The 12,612-nt window shown below is 36.7% G+C and overlaps 1 protein-coding gene across 2 annotated transcripts in view; it reads left to right on the forward strand.

The window, feature by feature from the left end:
* The window catches only part of Atf6 (activating transcription factor 6), a 238,101-nt gene that overhangs the window by 22,993 nt on the left and 202,496 nt on the right, over positions 1-12,612 (forward strand). For both annotated transcript variants that reach the window (XM_046428915.2, XM_046428916.2), the window contains exons 3-6: positions 3,237-3,324; positions 5,162-5,268; positions 9,382-9,511; positions 10,748-10,951. In XM_046428915.2, coding sequence (XP_046284871.1) covers positions 3,237-3,324; positions 5,162-5,268; positions 9,382-9,511; positions 10,748-10,951 — 529 coding nt within the window. The remainder of the gene's footprint in view (positions 1-3,236; positions 3,325-5,161; positions 5,269-9,381; positions 9,512-10,747; positions 10,952-12,612) is intronic.

Raw genomic sequence — 12,612 nt, forward strand, 5'->3', positions numbered from 1 at the left:
TGCTGCTTATGTTGTTTCTTGCTCTGTTTGACTGCTGAGTTACTGTTTACTCCTATAAATTTATTTGGTTTTGTGTGTCTCTGGGGTGACTCTTTTGTGATGGGAGACTATGACTAGACATGATGAGTTTTGTTGTACTTTAGTGTAGATTCATTTGTTTCCTAAACTGTGTACGGATTCTGATGGCATATAACGGTCTGCGGTTTGGTCTTGGGACTTATATTTAGGTCGAATGATGTGGTGGTATTGAGGTTGGTATCTCTTGGCAACCTTGGAAGGTTGCTCTACTGACGAGGGATATTAACAGGAGGATGGTCTGGAGTACTTGGGGGAAGTTAAGGTCTTGGTAGCACTACATAACGTCTCGGAACATTGACCTATACATATTTAGTAAATTACACATAAACAGCGTCGTATTGCTTGGGAGGAAAGGTATTAGAAGGGAAGGGAAGAAGTCACTAAAGAGAATGAGAGTAAACAGATAGAATTCAAGGAAAGGGGAATAAGGAAGTTGAGAAGAAATGAAAAGACAAAAGAAAAAAATAGAAAATAAAAAAAGATAAAATTAAAAAAAATACTCAAAAAAAGTGAAAATAAAAAATAAAAAAAATACCAAAAATATTTTTAAAAATTAAAAAAGAAAAAAAAATTAAAATTAAAAAAAAATTAAAAGATTCAGTCTTAGAGTTCAATTAACTTCTCTTCCAGTAGGTGGAGCTGTGCCCACCGGGCCAGGCTTCTCCTCTCAGTGCACGGGAACCAATCACTGTGCAGCAGCTCCTCCTCCCCGACTGGGCGGGTCTCCACTCCTGAGTGCCTCTGGCCGTTTCTTGTGTCTAGTCACCTCGCCACTGGCCCCATTCACAGGCGACGCTCACCACAATACTGGTTACACGCCAGGTCTGCCGCTCACGGGAGCCCTGTTTTCTTGAACAACTGGGCACACTCTCCCTGCTTGCCAAACCCTCAGCTCCTAAGGTTGTGGAGCTTGGGGCTGAGAGCCCTCGGCGTATTTGCTTGCCCTCCGGTAGCCACGCCCCCGGGAGCTGGTGCAAGAGACCTCAGTTGTCTGCGCTGGTGGGAGCGGTAGCCAGGGGGGTCCCACGCCCCGGGTCCCGTGCCACTCCTGAATCCCTCGGTCTGACTATCGCGCTCACGGGAGAGCTGGGAGGGGCCCTTGAGGTTTCCCCGCTGTGTGGAGGGGGGGGCTAGGGGGTTACACACCTGCCGCCGCTGGTTTCAATGAAGTTATCTCCTCCACCACGTTCTGGTGACGTCAGTTCTCTGCCATGTTGGTATCCCATGCGAATGGCAGCATTTCGTTCCCTTTGCCAGGCGACCAAAGCAACGGGTGGGTCCTGCCCGGCCCTCCCAAGCCCCGTCTCAATCCTGTGGCCATTGCCTATGAAGGCTTGGTTGGTATTTACCTCCACAGGATTCGGCGGACAAGCAGTTTCCACAGGTTCATTTAGCACTGAGCCAGAGCAGTTTGTCTGCGAGAGGCAGGCGAATGGGAGCCTGAATTCGGCCATTACGGGCTTGGTGTGTGTTCTGAGAGGAGCAGGCTATTCGCCCCAGATCCACGTTAGCTCAGCAATGCCTAGTGATCTTGAGCAAACAGCATTTAGATGATTTAAGACTCCCTATGCCCGCGCAGCTGGAGAGGTCAGAGACTTGATATCTCTGTGCCTGCCGCCATGTTGGATCTCCTTTATTTTATTTTTATGTTGGTGCTGACAGTTGAACCCAGTGCCTCATGCATGCTAGGCGAGCGTGCTACCACTTGAGCCACATCCCCAGCCCCTAAGTATTTTTTTTTAATGTGAATTTTCACATATTTTCTTTATGAACCTTGTATCAGTATTTACTCAGTAAAGAGCAGTCTGATTATAAAAAAAAGTTCGTATTCTCTCCTTATGTTACTTTCCCAATAAAAATAAACCATATAATAGATATTTTGATATAATAATACTGTTCGAGAAATTATTAACAAATGGTTGTTAACAATTATTAGATGAATTTTTACTTTTCGTCTATAGCTTACTTTCTCTGTTGTAGCTGTTTTATCATCTATTGTTTGCCTTTTGACTTTATTACATTGTTTACTTTTTTATTGTTTGTTTTTCATTATACCTGACAGTAGAATCCATTTTGACATAATTATAAAAGTTTGGAATATATCTTGTTCTAATTCAGACCCCAGTACCTCTCTTTCCTCTTCTCTCTCCCAATCTCTTTCTCCCTTCTATTGATCTTTCTGCCATTTATCCATAGTTTTTTAAAATTAATTTCTTGTGGCTGTGCACAATGGTGAGATTCACTGTAGTATATTCATATATGTACATATGAAAGTTATGTCTGATTCATTTACTGTCTTTTCTTTTCCTATCTTCCCTCCTTTCCCTTTGTTCCCCTTTGACTTCTCCACTGAACTTCTGTCCCCCACCACCATTTTGCTGTTGTCTCTTATGCCAAACACTGTAAAATAGACTGTTTGGTACTGTCTTGATCTCAAATTCATGCGAGGATTCTGAAATCATGTCAGTTTTCATTTTTATATACACTAGAAGGTGATCAACCAGATAATCCATAAAAATCATTATTTTTAAGTAAAAAAAAATTAACACCTAAATGAAAAGAAACAGAGGGATCCCCTTTAAGAGGTTTGTTTACTCCTCTTTGAAAGTTTTATCTCCTAAGACTAAAAAATATTTTTTAATTCATAAAATTTTAGAAATTTGAAAAGCACAGAACAGTAGTAAAAGATAGAATTACCCTGTGGTAAGTTACTCTCTTTATGATTCTTCTGTGTTTTTTTGGTATATGTGTATTCTTTCCTTTGTATGTAGAGATGATATGAGGAACAAGCCCTTTGTTTGGACTTGTTTTCCTTAATGCAATGGGAAAACCTATTTTGTTGGAGCTCCCTTATGACAAAAGACACATTTTATGACTCTTTTAATGGTCTGTTCCCACAGAAAAGAATAAATCCAGCTAAAGCTTTTTGGAATTGGTACCTCCTTTCTAATTTATTACTGTGTTTTAAATAACTTAATTGGTTTATCTTTAGACTCTCTAAGATGTAGTCTCAAGATGAACCAGTTGACTTGGAAAATTCTTTTTTGCTAGGTTTGGTAATAGCAATTATATTATTTATGGCAAATTGTGTTTGATAGTTTGATTTCAAGTTGTGTTTCTTTTATTATAATATTCTTTTACTGATTTGAAACCTACAGGAAAATAACTTTGATCATCTTGATTTTGATTTGGATTTGATGCCTTGGGAATCAGACATTTGGACCATCAACAACCAATTCTGTACAGGTAATAATGTGCTTTGTTGATAAAAATGTTAACTAGACCATTTATTTTATAGTTTGGTAATACTTGAAATTAGGTGGGTTACTTTGGTGGGGTAAAAGATTCCAGGAAGCATGTATTCCTACTTCTGATATGACAATGTATAAATGAATTTCTTGCCAAAATGAATATAAAGAATTTCATAATAATGTTTCAGTAGAATAATGAATAAATAATTCATATTAGAAATAGAAATATTGATTCAAATTATGAATAATAAATATCTCTATAAGAGATTAACCCATTTAGGAACCATACAGGACTTAGGGAATCAAAGAGAAGAGGTTGGGGTTATCAGAACCTAGGAATTTGTTGGGGGAATCTCATGTAATTGGTGTACATACCTCTAAGAAGATTGTACCACTTGGCTGATGTTAACATCTTTAAGGGAGCTCAATGAGGTAGGGTTCAGTGTGCTGGAACCTGGAGCAGACTGCCAATGATGGAGTAAAGCTCACAGGAAAATAAAGAAATATTTTCTGCTACCTTCTAGCACCTATCCAGTATCCTCTGTTAACTGGAACTAAAAGGAAGCCAACTGGGAAATATATAATAATTTGCATTACAGATTATAGGAGGTAGACTCAGAGTGGAGAGACAATGGATAAATAACCAGCACATTACTGCATCTAAATTCTTCCTTAGCCCCTTATCCTTCCTATTTCCCTTCCTTTTATGTATGTATTTATCTTGCTCAATGCCTGTTTTCCCTTATAGAATATGGGAGACACAAAGTCAGTGTTCTGGTTGCTGTTGTATAGTGAACTACTCTAAATCTGAGCAGTTTAAAAACTGTTTTATTAAGTTCCCAGAGTCTATGGGTCAGGAATTTGGCTTCATATATACTAGGCAAGTACTCTACCACTGAGCTATATCCATAGTTCTTTTTAAAATTTTATTTTGAAACAGGGTCTTGCTAAATTGCTGAGGCTAGCCTCAAACTTGCCATCCACCTGTCTCAAGCTTCCAAGTAGCTGGTGTGAACCCCTGTGCTCAGCCTAGACTCTGCTTCTTGCTAGGAAAGTGACAAAATCACATTATAGATGATCATGACGGACAGTAGATATTTTGTGGCTTTGGAAAACACTGTCTGTCATCCCCGATTCTGTGGTATCTTTGGCCCTTTGGAATATTGCCTGGGCTATAGTTGCTCAGTAAATTTTTTATAAGGTAAATTAATAGTTCAAGAGATATTTTTTGTGAGTTTTAATTGTTTTGTCAAAATACTTTTAAAAATGATTCTTTCCTTTTTCTTGGGTTTAAAAAATTGGGGAAATGGATTTCATTTTTTGAACATGGTATAACATCCAAAAGATACAAAAGTTTATACAGAAGAAAAATGTCTCCTTCTGCACTTATTTCTCAGCCAACCAGTTCTGCACCTCAGAGACAACAACCATGGTCATCAGTTTCTTCTTTACTCTTTCAAAGGATACAGATGCAGTGTATACATTTACACATACACAACTTATTATATGATTGGAGGCTTACTACTATGCCATTTTCTGCATCTTGCATTTTCATTTAATAATATATTTTGGTGACCTTAACTTCCATATATGATTGATTTAAAAACATTTTTTTTTAGTAGTCAATGGACCATTATTTTATTTATTTAAATGTGATGCTGAGAATCGAACCCAGTGCTTCGCACATGCTAGGCAAGTGCTCTACCACTGATCCACAACCCCAGCCCCATATGATTGAATTTTGAAAGTAGATTTTACCTTTTTTTCTCATTGATTTTATTCTGAGTTTGTATTGTCCAGTGAGAAAAAAAAATTCACTTCATATTTTTCAGTTAAAGATATTAAGACAGAACCTCAGCCACTTTCTCCAGCTTCCTCAAGTTGTTCAGTCTCATCTCCTCAGTCAGTGGACTCTTGTTCTTCAACTCAGCATGTTCCGGTAAGTAGCCAATCTTTTACATGATTTGGGTTATAATGTTATTTGGAAAATATATGCATCAAGTGGGAGGGGGCAGTTTAACATTTACTAAGTGCTAACGAGGAGCCTTATGTTTCCTTAGGAAAGACCTTCTGGGAGCTAGAAAGTTGTTAGTCTTTATGTTCTTGCCTCCATAATTTCATTTGAGTTTTACCAGTATTTTTTTTGTTTGTTTACTTCTTGCATCCCTCTCTACTCCGTTAGGATATGTATTCTTTAGGATATGGAAGAACGTAAGATTGTCAGACTTTTATAGGTACTTGGTCATAGAACCTAGAATTATCTCTTTAGTTTAGGAATGCCTAACACTATCTTTTGAATGGGCTAAGGTTTTTACAAAAGTCCTGTAGCTCCTATTGCTTTTGTTCTCCCTCAAGATAAAAGCCATGATGTCAAGAAAAGGAAGTACCTGATTTTGGTAATGGGAAAAGAGAAGATACAAGAAGAAGAATCGAGTTAACACTTCAGTATATTTTCTTTGCTTTAAATTGAGGCATCTTTATTTTGGTAGGCTCTGTATTTCTTCAACTACTAAATTCTGATGATTCTATCTACCTTATGACTTCAGGATTCTTTTTTGCTCCTACCAGGCTTTCGTCATCTTATCTGGATTAAGTCAATAGGATCTTAACTGGTACTCTGTCTCCCAAACTCCTGAACCTTTCTTAGCAGAGTAATAATCCTCAAAGAGAAATCCTTCAAAAGCACAAACTTGACCATGTCATTCCTTTGCTGTAAAACCTTTTAACAGCTTCCCAACCCTTACAGGATGAAATTCAGATTCCTGGTGTGTTAGGGCCTCTATTATCTGACCCATGGTTAGCTTTCCAGTCTTCTTTCTTACTGTCTCTCCTGCTTTCACGCTGATCTTAAACCCTGGAAGAATTCCTGCCTGAAAGCATCAGTGTGTTCCATTCATTCACCAGCTGTTCTAGGAGCTGTCTCTGACACTGGCAGTGAATAAGAATAGTGAGATCTCTGCTATTCCAGTTTTAGATTTCTGCCCATTCTTTTTCTTCTCCACAAAATAGCCCTATTTTTGTTCTTTCAGAAAAGTCATCCTTTAAGACCCACTTCAAAAATTACTTAGTGTCTGAAAGTTTCCTTTGATTGCCACTATTAGAAGGAAGTACTCTATGGTTCCGTAATTTCTCCAAATGATTTAATATTTAAAAAATGTAATTTGCTTTTGGAGTCAGAAGTACATAATATTGTATATTCATAAAAGTCTGTTTGTTGGTTTTGTCTTTTCTGTCCTTTCTTACATAACAGCATGTTGTATACCCTGTTATTTGTTTTTAACTTTATTTCTGTTATATGTTTTCCTTAGGTGTGCTTTAAAAAAAAAAAACAAAACCAAAAAAAACCCATGTTTTTAGTTGTTGATGGACCTTTATTTTGTTTGTTTATTTTTATGTGGTACTGAGGATCAAACCCAGTGCCTCACACATGCTAGTTAAGGTAAGCGCACTACGAATGAGCTACAATTCCAGCCCCTAGGTGTACTTTTTTGATAGACAAGTTATTGATTGGCCTATTGACTTTTCCTTTCCTTTCTATGTGATATTCCTTTTTTTTTTTTTTTTTTTTTTTTGTGAGATAGAGTCTTTCTAAGATGTCCTGGCTGGCCTTGAACTCCTGGGTTTCAACTGATCTTCTGGCATAAACCTTGAGTAACAGACTACAGGTGCATGCCACTGGGTTTGGCCTTTATTGTCCCCTCCTTCCCAACTCAAAACAGGGTTTTCACCACTTAGGTTATATAAGAATTCATTAGTTTTTTATTCTTGTTTTCTTGCTTATATTGATTTTTTTGTTTGGAATAATCTCAGATTTACAGAAATGTTGCAAGTACATTACACGATTTTTTCACTAAACTATTTAAGAGTAAGTTGCCAGTCTGATGCCCTGTCTCCCCAAATACTTTAATGTCTCCTTCCTATAAGCCAAAATATTTTTTATATTGCAACAATGTGGCTTCAAAATCAGGAAATAAACATTGATACATTACTATCTAATCTTCAGCTCCTATTTAAAGTGTATCAGTTGTCCCAGTGATGTCCTTTAGACCAGCAAAAGGATCCAGTTTGGAGTCATATTGGATTGTCTTGTCTCTAATTTCCTTCAGTCTGAAATAGTTATTCATTCTTCATTGACTTTCATGACCTTGTCTCTTTTGGAGATCATAGGTTATATATATTTTGTAGAGTATCCCTCAGTTAGATTTGTTTGATATTTTCTAAGGGCTGGATTCAGGTTTTTGTATCCATGGCAAGAATGTTGCAGAAGTGATGCTATGTTCATTTCATTTACTTTTTGTTTTTATTCCAGTATTGGGGATTGAATCCAGAGGTGCTTTACCATTAAGCTATAATCCAGGCCGGGCTTGGTGGTGCATACCTGTAATTACAGCAGCTCAGGAGGCTGAGGCAGGAGGATCCCGAGTTCAAAGCCATCCTCAGCAATGGCGAGGTGCTAAGCAACTCAATGAGACCCTGTCTCTAAATAAGATACAAGATAGGGGGCTGGGAATGTGGCTCAGTGGTTGAGTGCCCCTGAGTTCAATGCCTGATACCAAAAAAAAAAAGAAAGAAAAAAAAAAGCTATAATACGTCTAGTGGTTTACAATGAGGCCAGCCTAGGCAACTTAGTGAGACCTTCTCTCAAGATAAAAAAATAAATAAAAAGGGCTGGGGATATAGCTTAGTGGTAGAGTACCAGGGGTTTAAAAAAAAAAAAAGTTTATTCTGGTATCATTTATTAAAAAGTTCTTTTTCTCACTGATTTCAATTTTATTCCCATATTTTAAATTTACATAAATGGTACTATTTAGACCTATTTCTACTATTTATTTTTAAAAATTAGCACTATGTTAATATTAATTCATAATATTAATTATCTATATATCAAATCTGTTGCATCTAACTTTGCACATTTCAAGTATATGTTTACTGCATTTTACGTACATCACAATACATATTGTCACACTTGTGGGCCAGTGTGAGAATTCCTTTGGGATGTATGCCCAAGAGTAGAGTTGTTGGATGGCAGGATGTATAGATATTTAATTTGACATGTGCTTCCTTCCATATGGTTCTACAAGGTCATTGTAGTACCCTGCAGGCCAGTCAGCAGTGCTTGAGTATCCCTGTAACTTCTCTGATAATGCTTGACATTGTCTGATTTTCTAATTTTTGACAGATGTTGAACCTTTTTTTAATTTGCATTTCTTGGATTACTAATCATTTTTGACATTTATTTACATTCTCGTTAGCGTTGGACTTCTGCTATAAATTGTTTATTCCTGTTCTTTGATATTTTTTCTGTTGTTGTCTTTTTCTTGTTTATTTGAAAGAATTCCTTGTATATTAATATATTAAGCTCTTATTAGGCTTAATATCTTTTTCACTTTCTATTATTTATCACCTTTGTAATCCCACCTTTGCTGGGATTATAGGCCTATGCTACAGTGCACTCAGGGGCACACTCAACCATTGAGCCACATCCCCAGTCCTATTTTGTATTTTATTTAGAGACAGGGTCTTACTGAGTTGCTTAGTGCCTTGCTAAGTTGCTTAGGCTGGCTTTGAACTTGGAATTCTTCTGCCTCATCCTCTTGAGCCACTGGGATTGCAGACATGTGCCACCGGGCCTAGCTTATTTCTTTAATATAAGGGGATGGCATAGACATATTCCACATTTAAAAAAAAATTTTTTTTTAGTTGTATATGGACACAATGTCTTTATTTATTTATTTATTTGTTTTTATGTGGTGTTGAGGATCGAACCCAGGGCCTCACACATGCAAGGCAAACACTCTACCACTGAGCTACAACCCCAGCCCCATACTCCACATTTTGAGTTAGTTTTCCTTTGGTATTGATTGATAATGTTGACTTATCCACAGTCACTTAGTATTTAGCATGTAGTTTCTAGTATATCACTTCTTTGCCTTGAAATTGCCTTTGAAGAATTTTTCTATTTATATATGGATGTCGCCTCTCTTATTAAGCAAATTTATGCTTAAGGATTATACTCTTCTGCATTAAATTGTTTGTTTTTATTTTGCTGCAGGAGGAGTTGGATTTGTCTTCTAGTTCCCAGATGTCTCCCCTTTCCTTATATGGTGAAAATTGTAATAGTCCTTCCTCAGCAGAGCCACTAAGAGAAGATAAGCCTATCATTGGTCCTAGGAGCAAAACTGGTATTACTCTATCTCCTAATTTCTCTCTATATATTTCCAACTGAGCTTAGGTTCATTTCTTTCTTTTTCTTTTTGGTACCGGGGATTGAACCCATGGGTGCTTAACCACTGAGCCGCATCTCAAGCCCCCCGTTTTTTTAAATTTTGAGTCTGGAACTTGCCAAATTGTTTAGGGCCTCACAAAATTGCTGAGGCTAGCCTTGAATTTGTGGTCTTCCTGCCTCAGCCTCCCATGTTGCTGGGATTACAGGTGTGTGCTACCATACTTGGCATTAGTTTACATTTCTTAAAAGAAAATGTTGGATTAAGCATGTTTATTAAACTGGCTTGTTGTTTTTAAATTATTACACCTATATTATTTGTTATATATGATTACTGCAGAGAAGAAAGGGAAGAATTAATCTCCTTTGATTATCTCTTTAAGTTTTTAAGTACCAGGCATTGAATCCAGGGGTGCTAACCACTGAGAAACATCCCCAGCCCTTTTTCTTTAAATTTTGACACAGGACCTCTCTCAGTTACTTAGGCCTTGCTAAGTTGTGGAGGCTGGCTTTGAACTTGAGGTCCTCCTGCTTCAGCCTCCAGAGGTGTGCACTAGCACACCTGGATGATTATCTCCCTTTCTTTTTTTTTTTTTTTTTTGTGTGTGTGTGGTACTGGGGATTAAACTCAGGGGCAGTTGGCCACTGAGCCACATCCCTAGCCCTATTTTATATTTTATTTAGAAACAGGGTCTCACTGAGTTGCTTAGTGCCTTGTTTTGGTTGAGGCTGGCTTTGAACTTTCAATCCTCTTGCCTTGCTCAGCCTCCTGAGCCACTGGGATTACAGACATGGGCCACTGCACCTGGCTGATAATATCTTTGTAGGTGAAAAAACTTTAAAATAGACTTTGACTTAATCATCTTCAGGAGAGTTTTTAGTTTTGATTAAAGATACTGAATGTGAGGGTCATTTTATCACAACATTTATTAACTTATTCATCTCTAAGCTTTATTCAGTGATTTCAGCTATTCTCCTTTACTGTTCCTTCTCAAAACTGCAGTTTGGTCAAAAAGGAGGATATCAGATTAGGGAATTTTCTTTGGTCTTTTCAGGTACATGGTAGGTATGCTTAAACTCCAGTGCAAGATAGTTACTCAGAAGTCAAGATAATGTATAAAGTGTTTAAATAAAATCTGTTTTCTAGGACTTGCTCAATTGCCTTAGATTGATTTGTGGTTTGTTTTTTCTCCAGAAAATGGACTGACTCCAAAGAAAAAAATTCAGATGGGTTCAAAGCCTTCAGTTCAGCCCAAACCTTTATTACTTCCGGCAGCACCCAAGACTCAAACAAACTCCAGTGTTCCAGCAAAAACCATCATTATTCAGACAGTACCAACACTTATGCCATTGGCAAAGCAGCAACCAATTATTAGTATACAGCCTGCACCCACTAAAGGTACTATTGTGGAAATTGAGGCTGTATATGTTTATTTGGAAGATAGTACAAAGATTTTGTCACTTTTTAAATATATAAATCAGGTTATAATTACTGAACATGTGTGGTGTGTCAGGAATTGTCCTTGCTTCTGACGATGTTGCAGAGATGACTAATATGTGGTTTTTGTCCTAACAGAGAGAGCTCTTCAGATCAATTATATCCAGTACTTCTTTTTTCTTACAGTTTTAATTGATACCTGTTTTCAAGGCTTTTTTGTTTTTTTTCTTTTTCCTTAGTATTAGGTTTAAACCCAGGGGTGCTTATCCCTAGCCTTTTTGATTTTATTTTGAGACAGATATTTTGCTAAGTTGCTCAGGCTGGCCTTAAATTCCCAAATCTCCTTCCTTCCTCCTAAGTAGCTGAGATAATAGTTGTTTGCATCCATGGCTGCTTAAAGTGTTTGGTTTTATATAACCACTTGAAATGTAGGAGTTAAGATAAAAGATTGCCATTTTATTCTGAAAATTTGTGGCCGTGGGTTTTTTTTTTTTTTTTGGTTTTGTTTTGTTTTAAGGAGTGATCGGTATTTAAAGTAATATATTCTATTTTTGGTCATATAGGTATGTTTCAGCAGTAGAGTCTGGTTCTTTATCTCTGGGGAGACTGAATGGTTTAGTAAACAGGGCATTAGGAAGAAACCTAAATTCTCTTCAACTAGCTAAGAATTTGTATTTCTGTATTTTATCCACCAGATGGCCTCACATACTTGGGATTCTACAAAAATTTTAGGTAGACACTGAAAGAAGTTCAATGAGGATTTGGTGCTACTCACATATGGGAATCACTTGCTTATGGCAATCTTTTAGGCAGCTTAGTTATATATTGATATGTATATGTATGAATATGAGAAAGTTTGTATAACATTATTTTCTCTGGATTTAACTTCTTGGTACCAAGTAGTAGTAGGTGTTACTGAGTATGAGTTGTAAATAAACATCAATGTAACGTTTGCCTTCATGGTTGTATTTATAGTTGTTAGCTCATTTTTTTGAAGCTTAATTTTAATAAAGGCAAGGTAATGTATTTGAGCTCCACTGTTAGCTTTCTTCTATTACATGGTCATAGATAATTAGACACTGATGGAAAGAAAGGAACTAAACAGAATAGATGGATTCTACCAAAAAACAAAATGAAACAAAACAAAAATAACTGAAATGCCTGCCATCTCAGTATAGAGTCAAATTTTTTTTCATATGAAAAATAGTAATCTTATAGAATAGATATTCTTGTGATCTATAACTGGGTGTTAATGTTCATAAACTCCTTGAAATAAAGTGAAAGATTTATTATATGCTTATAATATGGGTTTTTAAAGAGATAGTCTCAAAAGCTTTCATTAGAATCTCAAAAGGATCTGTGTCTTTCCAAAGACTAAGAATTTTAAACTCACAAAGAACCTCGTTATCGTTCCCATAAGCTATTAGAGCACATCTATAAAAAGTAAAAGTCTGGCATTAATATGACAGTGTGTAAAGAATGGGATATTCCTAAGAGTTTGTTCTTGGACCATTGAATATGTTTAAGTGATAGAAGATCTTACCTATACCAGGAAGACAGGTTGTTCTTTTCTGAACAGTTTCTTAGTTCTAGAAACTGGAACCACGCATTATTTAGAATTT

The sequence above is a fragment of the Marmota monax genome, unplaced genomic scaffold, assembly GCF_021218885.2.
Source record: "Marmota monax isolate L192 unplaced genomic scaffold, Marmota_monax_Labrador192_F-V1.1 WCK01_AAM20220418_F8-fsc00145, whole genome shotgun sequence".
Classification (NCBI taxonomy): domain Eukaryota; kingdom Metazoa; phylum Chordata; class Mammalia; order Rodentia; family Sciuridae; genus Marmota; species Marmota monax.